The following is an 18,743-nucleotide window of genomic DNA, read 5'->3' on the forward strand; positions in this document are numbered from 1 at the left end:
ATTACATAATTGAATGAAAAATATGGGCGGAGAGTAGGCGGAGCTTGTAGTCTGTAGTCAAATACAGCATTCCTCACAGAGCAGCGCATGCGCTGGCTATGCTCTATCGAAAAATCACTTTGTGCACATTCATGCACCGTGTGCACAGTGCATGGATGTTGGTGGGCACTACATGTTCCCCCTGGGCTACTTACTAGTGGCCCAAGGGGGACGGGAGCCGTGCTTGGGCCCCCAAAGTCCATCTTTGTCTGCATTTTTATGGTGGTGGTACTGCAATGAAAAGTGGTACATTTGTGGTGGTGTTGTGTTTGTTGTTATTACACCTATGTGTGTACCAGAAGCCACATGTTTAAATCTATTTATGGTTGCTGTTGTGTGTTTCCCTTTAATTTGTTCCCTGATGGGTGGTGGTGTATGTGCTTGGTGGAAGTGTGCACTGCTAGCTTGTGTTGTCAATTAGTGAGAGTGAGTCAGTGAGAGTGAGTCATGAGAGAGAGAGAGAGTGAGTCAGTGAGAGTGAGTCAATTAGTGAGTTTGTCAGTAAGAGTGAGTCAATTAGTGAGAGTGAGTCAGTGAGAGTGAGTCAATTAGTGAGTCAGTGAGAGTAAGTCAGTGAGAGTGAGCCAGTGAGAGTGAGTCAATTAGTGAGAGAGTGAGTCAGTGAGAGTGAGTCTGTGAGAGTGAGTCTGTGAGAGTGAGTCTGTGAGAGTGAGTCTGTGAGAGTGAGTCAGTGAGAGTGAGTCTGTGAGAGTGAGTCTGTGAGAGTGAGGCAATTAGTGAGAGAGTGAGTCAATTAGTGAGAGAGTGACTCAGTGAGTGAGTCAATTAGTGAGAGTGACTCAGTGAGAGTGAGTCAATTAGTGAGAGAGAGTCAGTGAGTCGAATAGTGAGAGAGTGAGTAAGTGAGAGTGGGTCAATTAGTGAGTTATTAAGATTGAGTCAATTAGTGAGTGAGTGAGAGAGAGCCAATGAGTGAGTCAGTGAGAGTGAGCCAATGAGTCAATTAGTGAGAGAGTGAGAGTGAGTCAGAATGAGTCAATTAGCTTGAGAGTGAGTCAGTTAGAGTGAGTCAATTAGTGTGAGAGTGAGTTAATTAGTGAGTCATTGAGAGTGAGTCAATTAGTGAGAGAGTGAGTCTTTGAGTGAGTCAATCAGTGAGAGAGAGTGGGAGAGGGAGTCTGTGGGAGAGGGAGTCTGTGGGAGAGGGAGTCTGTGAGAGAGTTGTAGGCAAAGAGGATAGGGGAAGAACTAAAATAGTGTGGATAGAGAAGTAGTTTTAAAGTGTGTACCTAAAAGAGTGTGTAGTGATAAAGGAAAGAGGCAAATACAGATAGTGTTTGACATGTTACATAAAAGATGCACATGTAGAAAAGTGTAGAGCGTGATACAGAGAGACTAACAAATTGAAAGGAAGTGAATTTATCGTTGTGCAAGCAAATTAGTTACAGAGGTGTGTGACAGAAATCTATCTGGTCAAATAGTACACCAAATAAGAGTTTGTAAGTACTGCGAGATGTTGAGTGGGAAAAGAGAGAGAAGTTGAGAGACAATAAGGTAGTGGAGTGTGTGATGTGTAAAATCAGCGCCGATAGAGCTCACAAAAGCATCTCCCAAAACTCTTTACATTGTGTGGCAGTGATTATTGTTATCTTTGTTTTTAGCAATTGTTCAATTGGCTATAAACCCTAATCTAAGGCCAACAATGTGAAATGCTGAAATAAACGCACCAGAGTGAGGAAAATGAAGTATTTATTTCTTTGTAAAACAGAAACAGACAGTAAATATTGTAAAGTAATGTATATTTTTGAAAGTTGATAAAGTGGTAAAAAAAAAAAGCTTTTTCATTTACAAGGTAACTTTTTATGCAATTTGTAGATGTACAGTATTTAAAAGATCTTTACTATTTTGCTGGTATACGAAATCTTTTTTCTTTTATATTGTAATTTCGAGACTGTGGCAGCACACTTAAAAGTGTCCGTCTGTAGGAAATGAGAAAGCTGGACGTTGCTTTGGTGTGACCCGTGACGTAACGTGGGGGCTTTACGCTAGTAAACAACTGGTAACTGATATCAACAGAGCGAACTCTGTGCCATGACGTAGGAATGAGCGCTCCGGTCTTCATTTCTTCCCAGCGCCAAGACGTCTGGCATGGTGGGAAATCTTCCAATTGTTCTTTAATCGGAGGCTGTGGCAGCAAATAAAACCCACAGAGCCTGGCTTTGAGATTGTTATCTGTTTGAGAGCACAGAATGATTGATGTCTGGTGACCCACAGGTAAGAAGTATCCCACAAACACTGCAATGTTGCTTTGAACCTTAGATCCCGTTTGTGGTGATTGCTACAGTTGTAGGCGCTGTGCTGTTTTATAGGAGCAGTGAAAGGCAATCCCATTATGATAGAAGGAAGACGGAAACTTTATAATAAGAAAAGAGCAAACTGTTTGTAAGTGTGCTAGGAGAAGAATACTAACATATATGAAGTTGAGGGAAAAAAGGCAAAAAAATACTAATTTTGAAAAAAGTATTTAACAAACCTGAAGTCCTATTGGTAATTAGTATTCCGTGTTAAATTATAATGCATTCTGGGATATATACTTTGTCCTCCTTGTTTAAAAAGTAGACTCCCGTAATCAAAGGGAATACAGTTTAAAAAATTTAAATAAGCAAATCCCAGAGCAAGGCACACCGGAGTGCGATGAGGGAGAGAACAGGGAGTCTGTGGGGCAGGAGAATAGAGGGACCCTAATATTACGAATGGCTGTTCTTCTTTAAGTCACTTGTAGCATAAGATACACGCCGAGCGGTGTCACGGCGCTAGCTGGGGCTTTGCCTGGCTTTGCTCCGTTTTGCTGTGATGTACCTGTTTGCCGGGCATACTGTTTGTTTATTTAGACATTATTAAATCACGCGAGTTGTTTATTAGTTTATGTGTGAAGTTTTATATAGCGCTGGACATTATCCAAAGATTCTAAAGCGCTTTACAAGCGACCAGTCACAGCTGCAAAGAACAGGGAGTTTTAAAAAAAAAAAGAAATGCATCTGTTTCACCGCCCTTTTGAGACGTCTATTGCTAAGGTACTGGAAAGGAGGGCAGGGATTAAGCATCGTTGTCGTGTAGGCTTGGGGTGAGAGGAGCTGCAACCCGACCCTGGTCCAAACTGCGAATGCAAACACAGACAGCAAGGGGGCTGGCTGCGTCCTTGATAATTCCAGTGAGGTGCGGGGAAGGGAACCTGGCGACTCCCCCTCCAGATGCGCCGACCTGAAACACACATTAAGGGAAGTGGAGACAGCAGCCTGTAAGGGTGTGCAGGTCTCCCAGCCAGTGATAGAGGGGGTGGGCAGCGAGAGCAGCCTGTCCTCCCTGTGACCCTGTGCGCTCCTTGCCTGCTTCAATGTGAAAGCCGATCTCTTGTCTTTATGGTGCCATGTGTTTGAAACACATGGCCCCATAAAGATAACACCCCACCAGCGCTAAAGCCGGCCCTACCCTCCCGGGTGACGGTGCGCGCTACAAATCTGCCGGGCAGGGCTGCAATACATTTTATGGGGCAAGACCAGCGTTTGTTAAAATGACTGATACAGTTTTAATTAAATGGGTCCAGTGTTTCTCAGCGGGCCATGTTTCAGAAGAGGGAATTTACTCTTACTGTGGAGTGGCACTACCCTGTGAGGGCATGTGTCAACAGAGGAGTACCAGCAGACATGTTGAGAAGTTTTAGCAGGAACCAGGCCGCAAAATATTTTTCCGCCCAAAAGTATTTAACAAACCTGAAGTCCTATTGGTAATTAGTATTCCGTGTTAAATTATAATGCATTCTGGGATATATACTTTGTCCTCCTTGTTTAAAAAGTAGACTCCCGTAATCAAAGGGAATATAGTTTAAAAAATTTAAATAAGCAAATCCCAGAGCAAGGCACACCGGAGTGCGATGAGGGAGAGAACAGGGAGTCTGTGGGGCAGGAGAATAGAGGGACCCTAATATTACGAATGGCTGTTCTTCTTTAAGTCACTTGTAGCATAAGATACACGCGGAGCGGTGTCACGGCGCTAGCTGGGACTTTGCCTTGCTTTGCTCCGTTTTGCTGTAATGTACCTGTTTGCCGGGCATACTGTTTGTTTATTTAGACATTATTGAATCACGCGAGTTGGTTATTAGTGTATGTGTGAAGTTTTATATAGCGCCGGACATTATCCAAAGATTCTGAAGCGCTTTAGAAGCGACCAGTCACAGCTTGTTCACAAACTCTACGCGAGTTTCTTGGCTGCCTATTTCCCCTGAGAGTTCCCCTATGCAGTCATACCGTTAATGTTTCCTAGTCCTACATTATTTAAAATCATATATAGTTTTACAATGTCAGAAAGATGGACTGTGTGTTCATCTTTTTTCCCCATCATTTATGAATACGCAAAAGAGCAATGAGCCAATACTAGCTCTGCTAGATACCAGTCGTGTGGCATACGAGGACCTCCATGGAGAATAAAAGCTGAGAGACTTTTGAACACAGCCTGACTACGGGGGACAGTAAAATCTGGAACACATTGTGGAAGGAGAGAAGCAGACGCAGCTCCGTGGGTTGCAAACAGAAAATTGCTTCACAACATAGCTGTGGCACGATCATTCTGCCAGAGTATGTTAGAGGATTTACAACAGATTATCAGTGGGCCTGAAAATGCTTGTGGCTGGCTACAGAAACGTAAAACAGAGGGTGTCAGACTGGCACCAGAATGTGGCCGCCTGTGGAATGGTAAATAGGTGAAGAGTGAGGAAGCTGGATGGTCAACGTAAACCAGAATAGACGTTTGTAGAAAGTAAAGAATGGACACGGGAGTGGGAAAGGGTCCAAAAAGGACAAGTATTGGCCGCACGCGCGCCTCGCGATTAAAGTAAAAAAAAAAAGACAAGCCCGGCGGAGCGTGGCGCGCGCGCTTGGGGGCGGGGGAGCGCATTCCAGGCGGGGGAGCGGACCCTTTGAAGTGCTCCCAAAAAGCGGATTGCATGGCGGCACGATGCGCGTGATTGTGCGCGTGCTAGCAATGCAATCCGCTTTTTGGGAGCACTTTTAAAACCCGCCTACAATAGTCTCGCTTTGCGATCGCTTTCGCGATAGCAAGGCGAGACCTAAAAAGAAGTCATTTTGATAAATGACCGATAATTCTCATGCTGGTATGAGTATTTCCAATTTAGAAAATGTGCAAATATGTACTGTATCTAAACTCTATAATTTGTTCCCATTTCAGAAATACATAGGTGTCTTTCATACCGATTTTTCCATGTATACATTTTCCCACAATAATTGCTATATACCCGGAACATAATAAACCATTGCAAATTGATGCTCAGTTTTTGATTCTGGGTTCGTCGGGTTCTTGGTGAACCTACAAGTCCTATATATCCCCACAACCAGGAAGGTCCAGCGGATGTAACGGTATATTGCTTTCAAAGAGCTGTCATAATTGGAAGACGTTACAGGTGAAACGTTGACACAAATTGCTGTTTTGTTCAACTAATTTTCAATTTTTCCTATATTTAACTGTTAGTTTCTATAAAGAAACCTTGACGAATCTACACAAATGACCCCTTGCTGAATTCAGAATTTTATCTACTTTTCTAAAATGTATAGCTTTCCAGGATCCCTTATTGCTTTCACACCCATTTCTACCATTAACTGGAAGGAGGTTGAATGTCCCAGACAAATGCCAAAACTGTGTAAAACATGTTGGTTTTCTGACAAAAGTCTGTCATTCCCTAAAAGCTGGGAAAGTGGTGATTTCAGCCCCACAAACCCATTTTTGATACCATTTGCAGAGAACAACCCAGACGCTTTCATTTGCAGCCTGTTTTTCCCATTTTTCCCCCCAAAAACAAATTTTGCTGTATTTTGGCTAATTTTTGGGACTCCTCCAGGGGAATCCACAAACCCTGGGTACCTTTACAATCCTCATGATGTTGGAAAAAAAGGACGCAAATTTGGTGTGGATACCTTATGTGGTCAAAACGTTACAGGGGCCTAAGCGCGCACTACCCCAAATAGTCAAAAAAAAGGCTTAGCACAGGGGGGGAAAAGGCCTAGCAGCAAAGGGGTTAATGGCATCAGAACTTTCCACAGAAGCAGCATTACAGAGATAGACTTATTCATCCAAGCATTTATTTTACCACTCCACAAAAGCAGTGTGGTGCCTCGGCAGCAGTATGAAGCACTGAATAAATGCAGCTACAACACAGTGCAGCTGTACTGGGTGTTATGTTTTAGTGACAGCCCTGAAGCCTTTTAAAGCCTGAGGCTCTTGGTTCTAATCACCACTCCAGTATTTGGAAGTAAATTGTGTGAATCTATGCAAATTTCTTAATCTATCGAAGTATAATATTGTAAATAAGTAAGGAATATAATACAGTGCTAAATATGTGAAATGTAATTTCATTGTGAATTACTACCCAACTACGTTTGCCCTTTATAAATACCATGAATACATCCTTGCAATCCTGTGCTACACTAGTTTAACAGCCAGCATGAAGCAGTATGATACTTTCCTTTACTGATGAGAAAAGGGCCCATTTGTTAAATATAATCCCCCGATGTCTGTTTGAGTAATACAGAAACGCAGGAGTTGCTGCTACGTAACGCAGTCGATGCCAACACCCACGAAGCAATGTGAGGCCTCCGCCCTCTGGCCCCACACCCCTTTGGACGAGCCAAGGGCCGGGGAGGTTTCGTTAGCCCGGATCAGTGGTAATGCTCGCCCTCTGACTGTTGCCCCGGTGCCTCAATCACGGATAGGCCATCGTGGCAGCCGTAACCTGCCTCACATCTCATCCCAAGCGTGGTTTCGAGTCTCACAATAGGGCCGCTCTTAGGTGCTTGCCATGTGCGGCTGGTACAGGGCACAAAGAGACAGGGGCGCTGTGGGAGATTGTCATACCCCCCATCCATCCTGACACGTTATAGCAAAAGATAGAAACCCCTCAACCAATGGGTGCTTTCCACCCCACAGAGACAAAACCTATTGCTGCTCTCTGGTCTTCCGCTTCGTAAAATGTATTAAGAAAGAAGGTAAGCAGAAAATAGTCTTTTTTAACCAAATTCTTCATCTATGTTCAATATCGCAGGAAGAAATTGAAACAAGCATTGAAAACGCAATAGGTCTCGCCCTCGTTTAAGTTAAAGCAATTTTGTTTGTAATTGGGTGGCTTTTTAGCTTTACTTTTTTTAGTGTTTTTCAAACTCATGTACATAACATGCATATCTATGCATATATGTATGCATGCATTTATATTTGTATTTATATAGATAAGCAGATGTGTATATATATGTTTATATATGTGTATATATATACATACATATATATATATATGCATATATATATATATATATATGTACGTGCCTATGTGTGCGCATAGAGAGGTAGAGATAGGTAGTGGTAGAGAGTAGTAGAGAGAGAGGTAGAAGAGTAGAGTAGAGAGTGAGGAGTAGAGAGTGAGGAGTAGAGAGTAGAGTGTGAGTAGAGAGTGAGTAGTAGAGATAGTAGAGAGTGAGTAGTAGAGTAGTAGAGATAGAGAGTGAGTAGGAGAGTAGTAGAGAGTGAATAGTAGAGAGTAGTAATAGAGAGAGAGTAGTAGGGACAGAGTACTCGAGAGTGAGTAGTAGGGAGAGAGAAGTAGGGAGAGAGTAGTAGAGTGAGTAGTAGAGTGAGTAGTAGAGAAGAGAGTAGTAGAGAAGAGAGTAGTAGAGAGTGAGTAGTAGAGAGTGAGTAGTAGAGCGAGACTAGAGTCAGTAGTAGATAGTAAAGAGGGAGTAGAGAGTAGAAAGTGAGTAGAGTGAGTAGTAGAGTAGTAGAGATAGTAGAGAGTGAGTAGTAGAGAGAGAGTAGTAGGGACAGAGTACTCGAGAGTGAGTAGTAGAGAGTGAGTAGTAGAGTGAGTAGTAGAGAGTAGTAGAGAGAGTAGAGTCAGTAGATAGTAGAGAGTGAGTAGGAGAGAGTGAGTAGTAGAGAGTAGAGTGAGTAGTAGAGTGCAGTAGAGTAGTAGAGAGAGTAGAGAGTGTAGTAAAGCGTAGAAGAGAGTAATAGAGAGTGAGTAGTAGAGTGAGTAGTAGAGTGAGTAGTAGAGTGAGTAGTAGTGAGTAGTAGAGAGTGTAGTAGAGAGTGAGTAGAGTGAGTAGTAGTGAATAGGAGAGTGAGTAGTAGAGAGTGTAGTAGAGAGTGAGTAGTAGAGAGAGAGAGAACTAGAGAGTAATAGAGAGTAGTAAAGAGTAGTAGAGAGTAATAGAGAGTGAGTAGTAGAGAGTAGTAGAGTGAGTAGAGTAAGAGAGTGAGTAGAGAGTAGTAGAGAGAGAGCAGAGAGTAGTAGAGAGAGAGCAGAGAGTAGTAGAGAGTAATAGAGAGTAATAGAGAGTGAGTAGTAGAGAGTAGTAAAGAGTAGTAGAGTAATAGAGAGTGAGTAGTAGAGTTAGTAGAAAGTGAGTAGAGTGAGTAGTAGAGAGTAGTAGAGTGAGTAGTAGAGTGAGTAGTAGAGTGAGTAGTAGAGTGAGTAGTAGAGAGTGAGTAGTAGAGAGAAGTAGAGAGTGAGTAGTAGAGAGAAGTAGAGAGTAATAGAGAGTAGTAAAGAGTAGTAGAGTGAGTAGTAGAGAGTGAGTAGTAGAGAGTAGTAGAGAGTGAGTAGTAGAGTTAGTAGAAAGTGAGTAGAGTGAGTAGTAGAGAGTAGTAGAGTGAGTAGTAGAGTAGTAGAGAGTGAGTAGTAGAGAGTGAGTAGTAGAGAGTGAGAAGTGGAGAGTGAGAAGTGGAGAGAAGTAGAGAGTAATAGAGAGTAGTAAAGAGTAGTAGAGAGTGAGTAGTAGAGAGTAGTAGAGAGTGAGTAGTAGAGAGTAGTAGAGAGTGAGTAGTAGAAAGTGAGTAGTGGAGAGTATTTGAGTGAGTAGTAGTAAGTGAGTAGTAGAAGAGTGAGTAGTAGAGTGAGGGTAGTAGAGAGAGAGTAGAGTAGAGAGTAGTAGAGTAGTAGTAGAGAATGAGTAGTAGAGAGGGAGTAGTAGAGAGTAGTAGAGAGAGAGTAGCAGAGGTACACATATACGAAAGACATGCCACACCACTTACATTACACTCCAAGCATAAACACCACACAGGTACATAAGCCACCGATAAAAGACATAATCCCCACTCTGAAACTCAACAGGTGACCACCTACATGGACTGTCCAACTAATGAGGAGAAAGCACATCCATGACGCTCCCTCTGAACACCCTCCTCCCCCCCCCATGCTGTCACACGTTCCCACCATTACATGCACGTGTTTCCTGCTATGCTATGTAAACCAGCACCCGAGTGCGTGAGTACTGGGCCCTCTCCCTGCAGTCAAGGGACAGAAGGTCCTAATCCTGTTAGCGTCACATGTGCTGATTAACATGTGAATGACACAGAAGCCAATGGCTGAGACCTCCTGCCCTCTCTGCCCTAAGCTGTGCGCGGAGGTCTGGGTCCTCACTGGTTGCTTTGTACAGGCACAAGAAAGAAAGCACATTCTGAAAGGAAAGTCCGGAATACGAGGTTGATTGTAGCATAATGTAACTATTGTGGCATGCCATGATAACGTCTTAAGCTAGTTCTGGCGTTTGTCGAACATACTGCATCTGGGGTTTGTAGTTTATTTTTTAACATCGTAAGTATTTACAGAGATTATATTTGCTGTTGGCTAAACAATCAAGCATTGGCATAGCCAATAGGGCTCGCCTTTGGGACCTTATAAGTATTTAGTTATGCAGCACAATATCCTTGGTGCAACAACATCAAGTGTTGCATGACTTAACACTTATAAGGTCCCAAATCGAGACCTATTGCCTATGCCAATGCTTGTTTTTGTTACCCACCACTCCCCATACGCTCCTTGTTGCTCTCTGTTCTCTCCCCTCCGCTGTGGTATAGGTTTCTCCTCCTATTCAGTTGTGTTACCCCAAGCTTTCCATTTTTATGCATGTTTATTTATTAGCTTTTTCTGCAGGGCCTGGCAGCATCGATGTTGCTACTGCGCCCGTCCTTCCCCCTAAATGCGCTTTGTGTATATGTTATTGCTTTCTTTTAGTTTTGGGGATGGCCACGACCTTAGATGTAGAATACTTGTGAGGGCTCGTCGTCCCCTTGTGTGCTCTTCCCATTTTTCTTCCGCTCACTGTGTGGCCGTGGGCTATAAAGAGTTCTGAAAACGCTGGATCTGGCTGCATTGGACGTCCTGTGAGGCTCAAGATTGTCTACCAAGGAAAACATTTCAATTGTCTCCCAAACTGAATTTGCCCAAACTTCTAGAAAGCTTGCCAATAGAGGATGCCTACACTGTGCGTGTGCTATGAGTATCTGGAATGTGTCATCGGGGTTATCTATGTGGCCTATCAGCCAGAACTGCCGACTCTGGAACTGAAGAACCAGGTTTAAGTCTTGTCTTTGGCTCAACATCCTGTCATTCTAGGAAATGACGTAAACTCCTGGTACCATAAAAACAGGAAAGAAGCGCGTGATCTCATGTAAACACCGAGAGGGAATGAAGAGCGACAGCTTTGCTTACAAAGACCTCTAGTGTATGGGATTATTTCTATGCCACCTGCCGATGGCTCCTGTTTGGACAATGAAGTGTCGATACACGTGCTGCACTTTTATTGTTCCTTTCTTCATAACCAAATGAGTCCAGTTAGTAGTGTCACCATAAGCACTGTTATTTTTGCCATCTTAACATCCACACGAAACTTAAAACTCAGCAATTTACATGCTCAGTCCCTGTTTAACTGGTCATATGCACCACTTCACCGTCATCATGCACATACATTTTGTTTGAAGAACAACTAAGGAAATAAACAGTACAGTCCGACTCCTGGTTTGAGAATTATTCCTGAATTCAACAAATAAAAAGTAAATACATACAAATAACAAGCACGGCCAATGATGGGGCGGACAGAAGATGTGCACGCGGCGGGTGCCTTTACTGGCAGCGGGGAAAAAAAAGTCCACAGAGTATCACGCCGCCAGTAAAGGGGCAATACCCGCGTGCACATCTTCTGTTTCAGTTTGTCTCCCCTCGTGCACGCTGGAATCGTATGGATTGCAAAAGGCCTCTCATGGCAGTGCTGCGCATGCGCTGCTTTCGCCAGGCCGAGACCTAAAAAAAGAGGAACGCGCCTACCAGTGCTGAAGCAGTTGAGTTGGTAGTGCATGTGCGACATTGCCTTCAGTTACGCCCATTCACAAGTATGGTGAAAGGCAGGTGCGCAACGCCTATTAGGCTCAAAGGGCTTCAGCGCCCCCTCCCCCTCGTGTGTGTCAGCCCGGGCTGAGACCGCTTCCCGGGCACGCACCCGAGTGCTTCACATGTCTTTAAAAGGCCATTTGCTTGTTAATTTATTTATTTATTTCTTGTGACTTGTATAGCGCACTATAACCCAGGGGTCTCTAGGCGCTTTGTTAGGATCAGCTACACAATAAAAAGATGCATCAAATTAAAAATTTAGCGGCCACCCCACGCTTGCTGGAAAAGCACAGTTTTTAATTGCTTGCGGAAGGGCATTAGTTTCTTTTCATTGCGGAGTTTCAGCGGTAGTTTATTCCACATAGCTGGCAAAGTATGTGAGAAAGCACGCCCACCCACAGTGGTCAGTCTACAACGTGGCTGAACCAGATATATGGAATCAGCAGATCTAAGCACCCTCCCTGGTTTGTAAAGGGACAGGCGAGATTTCAGATAGGTGGGTGCTCTGCCATGAAGCGCTTTGTGTACAATGCAGAGCCCCTTGAACATTAGCCTCTGCCTGACTGGCAACCAATGGAGTTCCCGCAGGAGGGGGGATGCCTGGGTACTCCTCGGGTTCTTAAAAATGAGCCTGGCAGCATCGTTCATGACCGTCTGCATTCTGTTTAAAAGGCCCTGTGGGAGGCCTATATACAATGAATTGCCATAGTCCAGCCTAGCCAAAATCATTGCAGAGACCGCGCTCCTTAGGGTGGAAAAAGAGAGCAGCGGGGAAACTTTCCTGAGTTGGCGGAGGAGGCCGACGCAACAGCCCACCACAGCTGTGACTTGCTTTTTCATGGACAGCTTGTTGTCCACCTGGATGCCCAGGCTCTTAACCACCTCAGCCGGTTCTGGAGGCGTGCCCAACTCCCCAGGCCAGAAACGGTCACACCAGGGGTTGCCAGCGATGGTAATCGGCAACACCTCGGTTTTGTCCGGATTGATTTTTAGGGAGTTGCCGGACATCCAGTTAGCTGTACTTCTCAGGATATTTTGCAATCTGGTAAAAGCATTCTGGCTATCCTCCAGCTGGATGATAATCTGGGTGTCGTCTGCGTAGTTATATACCTGACAGTCCATTTGATTAAGCATTCGAATCAAAGGCTGTAGGTATATGTTGAACAATAGGGGTGACAGAGCGGACCCTTGTGGGACTCCGCAAGTGATCGAGGTTGCGGTAGAGAGCATGTCACCTAATTGCACTTTCTGCACCCTCCCTTGAAGGAAGGATGTGAACCATGCCAGTGCTATGCCCTGAATGCCGAAGTCCCTCATCCGCGACAGTAGTTGTTCATGACACACGGTATCAAATGCCGCGGAGAGGTCCAACAGCACCAGGGCCCCCGGGATTTTCTTGTCCGCTCTGTTCCTAAGTTCGTCTACGATTGACAACATAACCAGCTCCGTGCTGTGATTCGCACGGAAGCCTGCTTGATTCGGCTCTAGCAGCGTGTTGCTTTCCAGATGTTCTGAAAGGGTGATAAGGACATGCTGCTCCAGGACCTTCGCCAGGAATGGTAACTGGGAAATTGGTCTGAAGTTCTTCAGGCATTTTGCGTCTGCCCCCGGTTTTTTTAGCAAGGGAATCAGACGGGCTTCCTTGAAGGCAGATGGCACTTGACCAGTTTGTAGAGAGAGGTTCAAGAGACTCAGCACGTCGTCCTCAATGCCCGGGAGTGCGAGTTTGAAGACTTCAGGTGGGCATGGATCCGCCCTAGAGCCGGACTTGACCCGTCCCGTGAGGGAAACTAAGCTCTCCTTTGTAATCAAGGATAGATTAGAGAGCGGAATTGTAATTGGCGGTATGGCTGGGATATCCACCGGTGGACAGTCAATTTGCGGGGTTGCCGTAATTTCAGTGACCAAATCAATAACTTTGTTGGTGAAGAAATCCTGGAACTTCTGACAGTCCTCCTGACTAAAGTCCGGGGGCTGTTCCTTGTTCTTCCTGAGCTCCATGAGGACTCGGAAGACTTCTTTCTGAGGGTTCGTGGCCGTAGAAATCCTCTCCTCGTAGAACTCGGACTTCCTGGCTATAATCGCTTGCTTGTAATCAGCGAGAGCCCGTAGATAGTTACTACGAGAGTCCGGGCTGTAGTTTTTCCGCCAGGTTCTTTCCAGTTTGCATAGCCCACGTTTCTGAGCTCTGAGTAGGTCATTATACCACGGGGCCCCTCGTTTCCTATCCGTACGGTTCACCCTACAGATTGGTGCAACTTTGTCTATGGCATTCTGAAGTTTGTCCAGGAGTGCCCCACAGAGGGCCTCTGGGTTGAGGGGGCAATTGTTGGCAGGGGGGTTGGTGCGAAGTAAATTTATCATTTTATCCCCATCAAGCTTATTCCACTTCCTAACTGCCTTCCATCCTCCTTTGGTTGTTGTTTTCAGTCTGTCCGCCAAAACCTTGCCTCTCACCAAGTAATGGTCAGACCATGCGCATGGCAGAGCCGCAGCCATGTCCTGGACAGGAGCTGTCGTCCACACCAAGTCTAGGGTGTGTCCCTTAGCATGTGTTGGACCTCGTACTTGTTGAACCAGATCTAGTGAGGTTAGCGCCTCGTCGATCTGTAACGCCTGACCATCTTTTGGGACCTTCTCCCAATGGTAGTTAAAATCCCCCATTATCATTACCTTGTCATATCTTGAGCGAATGTCCTGGGCCAGTCTTATGAACAAGTCAGGGAAATCAGGCGAGGTCCACGGAGGGCGATAGACTAACAGAATCAGCAGACAATCCGTTCCTGATTGCAACTTAACGCCCATCACTTCCGCGCCTGCCAAATTTTCCGTCAAGACCCTTTCAGCCAATAGGCGTGAGTTGTATAGGAGGGCAACACCTCCCCCCCTCTTGGCTAATGGTTAATGAGGCTTTGTTGTTTTTTTAACCCCTTCTTAGAGCCCTTGCATCTCCACTCTGCCTATTGCTGGAAGTATCAGCCCCCCCCCAACTTTTTAGTAGCCCCCCCCCGAAATTTGGCTCTAGTTGCACCTCTGGTGAAAGACATAAACTGTACGTTTGATACTAAGTGTTTGCCTTTTGTCCTGCACTGTGAATTCAGCATCGACGTCTCTATGGTGCTCGTGTTTATATCGGGCATATTTTGCATGAGAAGTGGTAATGACCTCGGCTACCTAGGCAGGGGCGTAACACAGGCCCCCGCAGCCCCCGTGGTGCGGGGGGGGCCCCAAGTCTAGGGGGCCCCCAGTCCTGTCAAGTATCACGCATCAGGCGCGACACAAATGCATTTCAGTGTGGTCATTCGCATTACCGCACTAAAATGCATTGTCATGCATATCTACTGTGACTCTGAAAGCACAAAGTGTGGCAGCTACAGTGCACCGCGCCCCCAGTGTCGTGCAGTGCGTGCGCTATGAGGTCAGGACTACTGGCAGCCTCATAACTCACTCAACTTCACCAGTGCTTCAAATGTATCACCATTAATTATTGGGTTCATTCTCCCACGGCACGGCTCTGACGCCTGACGTCATGCTGCAACGTCTAGAATGCCGGGCCCAATCAAGTTGTGCTAGTACTTTGCAGCGCCGTGGGGGACGTCACATCCTGCTGCTGGAGCGCGGAGATTTGAGGAAGAAGGTGCCACTTCGTGCTGGCCGTTTTGCGGAGGCGCCGTAAATTCAATCATGGTGCTGTTCACACTACGGCTGCAGGCACCTCACACTGACCCGGGCTGTCGCCTTGCCTGTTGCTCAGCTGTTCATTTACTCCCGCCGAAATTATTGCAGCCGCCTTCACTATTTCTAAATAATAAACTAATTACGGCCTCATTCAGACTTAAGCTACTGGAGCGTTGTGGACCTGTTGTTACCGCTGACCCTGCTGCTATGTGCCCAACTTGGACTTCACCAAACTACGTAAGTACTTAATTGACATTTTTCAGTTTTCCCCAACCTACTGTGCCACGTGGTGGAGATTCAGTTGGCCTTTTCACGAGACACCTAGTGCGAAGGAGATTTCAGGCAGGCCCTTATTTAGTCCGCTATTCAGCCAGTGTTCCAAACACACTAGAACCTTTGTCCAAGGGCGTCCTTTCTTTTGCAGTTTTTTTTATAAGGCGCGGAGGTGACCCGAAGGTATTGAAGAGTTATACTTGCGCCACAGTTTCATTACAAGGTCACATTCATTTGTTGTTAGGCACGTGGAAATTAACTAATTTTCCCAGAATCACAAGATTTTGGGTTGTTTCGTTGAGACTCGAACCTGACTCTCAGTGCCAAAGTCAGCAGCCATTGATAATTTTTCCATGGCCAGCACCACCATGTTCTGCATCGAGAATGCAGAAAAAAAGAACAGATTTGGTTTGCCTTCTTATGTAATGCTATACCAAATTGTAGCAGCTGATGCCCCACACCACTCCTGCAAGGCTTCAGTGACGATGGAGCTACTGCACAATTCAACATCATAATCGAACACACAGAGGTATCCAAACTCAGAATGAGGAGGGGCGGGACTGGGGGGTACTGAGAGGTAAGACAGATTTTGTAGCCATCAGTTTTCGGAGGATGCCCCATTACCTACCATCTCTACATAACAGCTTTCTGCTGTTTGGAGTCTTCCTCTAATTGCATCACAGGCAAGCAATCACCAGTCAGTTCCACAGAGCTCAAAGGCCACTTCAGATTACAAGGGTACTAGGTTGGCGCCTTTCCATTTCTGTTACTTTGCAGCAGTTAACGTCTTAGTTTCTCGTTGCTCAGATGGGTGTAATTTCTGATATTTATATGTTTTATCTTGTCTTCATTGCTTGATTTTGTTTGCAAGAAAGTGTCACAGTCTTTCAAATGTCACTCATAATTACACTGAAATTACGAAAATGTCACACTCCGCAATCTGAACCCTTGGCAGCTATGGGCCTCCTCAGCACATAGAAGACTGGCTGCACGATTTGCCTGGGAAGAGTCTCCGAGGCAGAGGAGCATTTCAATAAAGATAATGACCTGCCACCCATGCACTGCAAATGCTGGCTCTGTGCACGGGCAGCAGGCCATTATTAAAACAGGCCCTCTTATCTTTCTGCCACCATGACCCGGACCCTTGCAGCTATTCTTGCCGGCAGGCCAATGCTTCTCCGGTACTGATCTGGGCCTGACACTCTGCACCAGGCACTGACCTGTCCGAAGGGCAAAAAGGCCTTCTGGGATGGCAGTGCTAGCAACATATGCATACAAAAGACACACAGAATAGACAGGCCAAGCTTCACAAACACAGAAGCGCACCAAAAGTAGCGGAGCAAGCTTCATTCCTAGTCCCATACAGTAAAGCAAAATAGACAGCGGCAGTGAAATCTTTACACACACACACACGCCTCATTTTCATACAGAGCTACTGAAAAGCCATTATCAGTCCAAGTGTCTCAAGAATGCAGTGAAATTGAACGTCATCAAAAGCTGGGCCTATATGGCGATCTGCGCACCTGGCACCATCGAACCTCGGAAAAAACTCAAACAGTTGTTGTTGGGTGATATCACAGCATCTCACGGCCAGAACACCCTTGCTAGCATTCTGATGCTTTTTTGTCTCAGTCGCAGATGCTTTTTTGTCTCAGTCCCAGTGGGCCATATTCAAGCAACTGCCAAACATCCCTTACCAGCACACATTCTTCTGGCCGACCAGCGGTGATTTTCGTGGTGCAGGGCAGGCTGCACAGAGCACGCACGTGCGTAATGGTAGTGACCAATCACTGTGCTTACAAATAAAATGGCGTCCAATCAGGGTGAATCAGCCAGCCTCATCATAACTTGTAAGAACATCAATTTGCTGCTGAGTGCCCTTGACCCACGTGTGCATCGAAAGGCTCATGAAAAAACACAGGGAGCTGATACTATGGATCACAAAAACAGGTAGTTCGCTCAAATTTTATAATAAGCTGAAGTGCGTGACAATATGTTTGCTTGCTGTAATGCAGTATATTGACTTAAAATGCGTTAGTATAACGCAAGATGTGTGACACTTGGCAGGGCTCTCTAATCATGAACCTGGATTGGGTTTGTTTTATTGTACTGGTTTTTTGTCATCAGTTGTAGCTTTCAGTTGCATTTTACTATATTTTTGTATGTACTGACCCTTTATTTAAGTTAAATTACTTAATGTGCATTGAAAGTACGTTTGGGACACTCATGCCATTGATTTGTCTAATTTCTGAGCGCATTTATATTGATTTTACAAAACATACAAAAAAGGAATGACTAGGGTAATAGTGTCAGCCAAAAGAGGACATTTGATGCACAACAGGTTTAAGGGTTAGAGTGAAAAAGGGTGCTGTTTTTAACTTGCAAGGATTTACATAGTGCCCAATTATTTCCATTTGCGAAGCTTGCAAAGTTTCCCATTGCAATCCCACAAAGTTTGTATCTGCATAGTGTGATAATTTCTACTGCATAGCCATATATTTTTTCACTTTCAACAAAGCAAGCCAGGATGAAAAATGTGTCTGCGAGTTTACCTTTTGCCGAGTTTTTCTATGTGTAATGACATTGCAGAAGGAAAGACACAGGCCTCAATCTCCAAAGGTTTTTGCTATAACTTAATTTTGTAGTACTCCTGGCTTATGCTTGAATTCTGTGAGGAAGGAAGGAGTAAGTTAGGAACAGTCTACCTTATGTCTACAATTCATGAGTAAGATAGGAGAAGTATATGTGCAAGTCTCACCTACTCCCAGCAAATCTTTTGTGAATTGGATCATGGGACTCAATTCACACACGGCCTGATTCACAAAAGGTTTTATTATGAGTAGGTATGGGATATTCTTGCAGTACTCCTGGCTTACTTCCAAATTTCATTAATAAACCAGAAAAACTCTTGGCTTACTTCTGGAATTCAGTGCCAAGAATACACGCCATTCTCTGGTCCCTTCCTACAACATCCGAACCCATGAAACCCTACCCACCCTACAAAGACTGACCTGGTCCTGCACCCATTTATCACCTCCTAATAGCTGATTGTGAATTGAAGCAGATTTGTCCACAGAAGGAAGGCTCAAGATGTTTTTTTGGACCTGGTAATTCCCAGTTCACATGTTAATTCACATTCTAGAGACCAGTACTCAGAACAGTAGGATTCAGGTCTGGATATACCATCTGGAATCGCTCTTTCTGGCTAGATAGTCTCCTGACATCTCAATCCAGACCACCTGTAATTGGGGGCTTAATGTTTCCTTTCTTTTAAACCTGTTCATTTTCTCTGCACCAGTTTTGGGGACACCTTGAATTGGCTTACCCTGAGTGCCTACCCGACGACCCATGACTGCTGCATGTTCTGCTTTTATAACCATAGTGAGAAATACCACTTTAGCTTTCAAAAGAGACTGCTGAGTATTTTAATCTTGAAGAGAAATATTAGTTCTCTCCTACTGTGGATCTTTTTTTAGCAGGAACTCAAAATAGACAAAGTAAGAGGGGATGAAGTGTTATCTCAATTTATGGTACCATGCCCCCCTTCAGGCTTGAAGAGAAGAGTAACAAG

The 18,743-nt window shown here is 44.9% G+C and overlaps 1 protein-coding gene across 3 annotated transcripts in view; it reads left to right on the forward strand.

Annotated features, from left to right (window-relative positions):
* LOC146869374 (solute carrier family 12 member 6-like) overlaps positions 1-18,743 on the forward strand; it is a 720,118-nt gene that overhangs the window by 223,145 nt on the left and 478,230 nt on the right. Inside the window, exon 1 of one of the 3 annotated variants that reach the window (XM_085599655.1) lies at positions 14,791-15,136. The exons of the other annotated variants lie outside the window; for them this stretch is intronic. Coding sequence (XP_085455781.1) covers positions 14,906-15,136 — 231 coding nt within the window. The 5' untranslated portion in view covers positions 14,791-14,905. Of the gene's footprint in view, positions 1-14,790; positions 15,137-18,743 lie in introns of those variants that run through there. 3 annotated transcript variants of the gene reach the window in all.

Source organism: Triturus cristatus, chromosome 1_1 (genome assembly GCF_964204655.1).
Source record: "Triturus cristatus chromosome 1_1, aTriCri1.1, whole genome shotgun sequence".
Classification (NCBI taxonomy): Eukaryota; Metazoa; Chordata; class Amphibia; order Caudata; family Salamandridae; genus Triturus; species Triturus cristatus.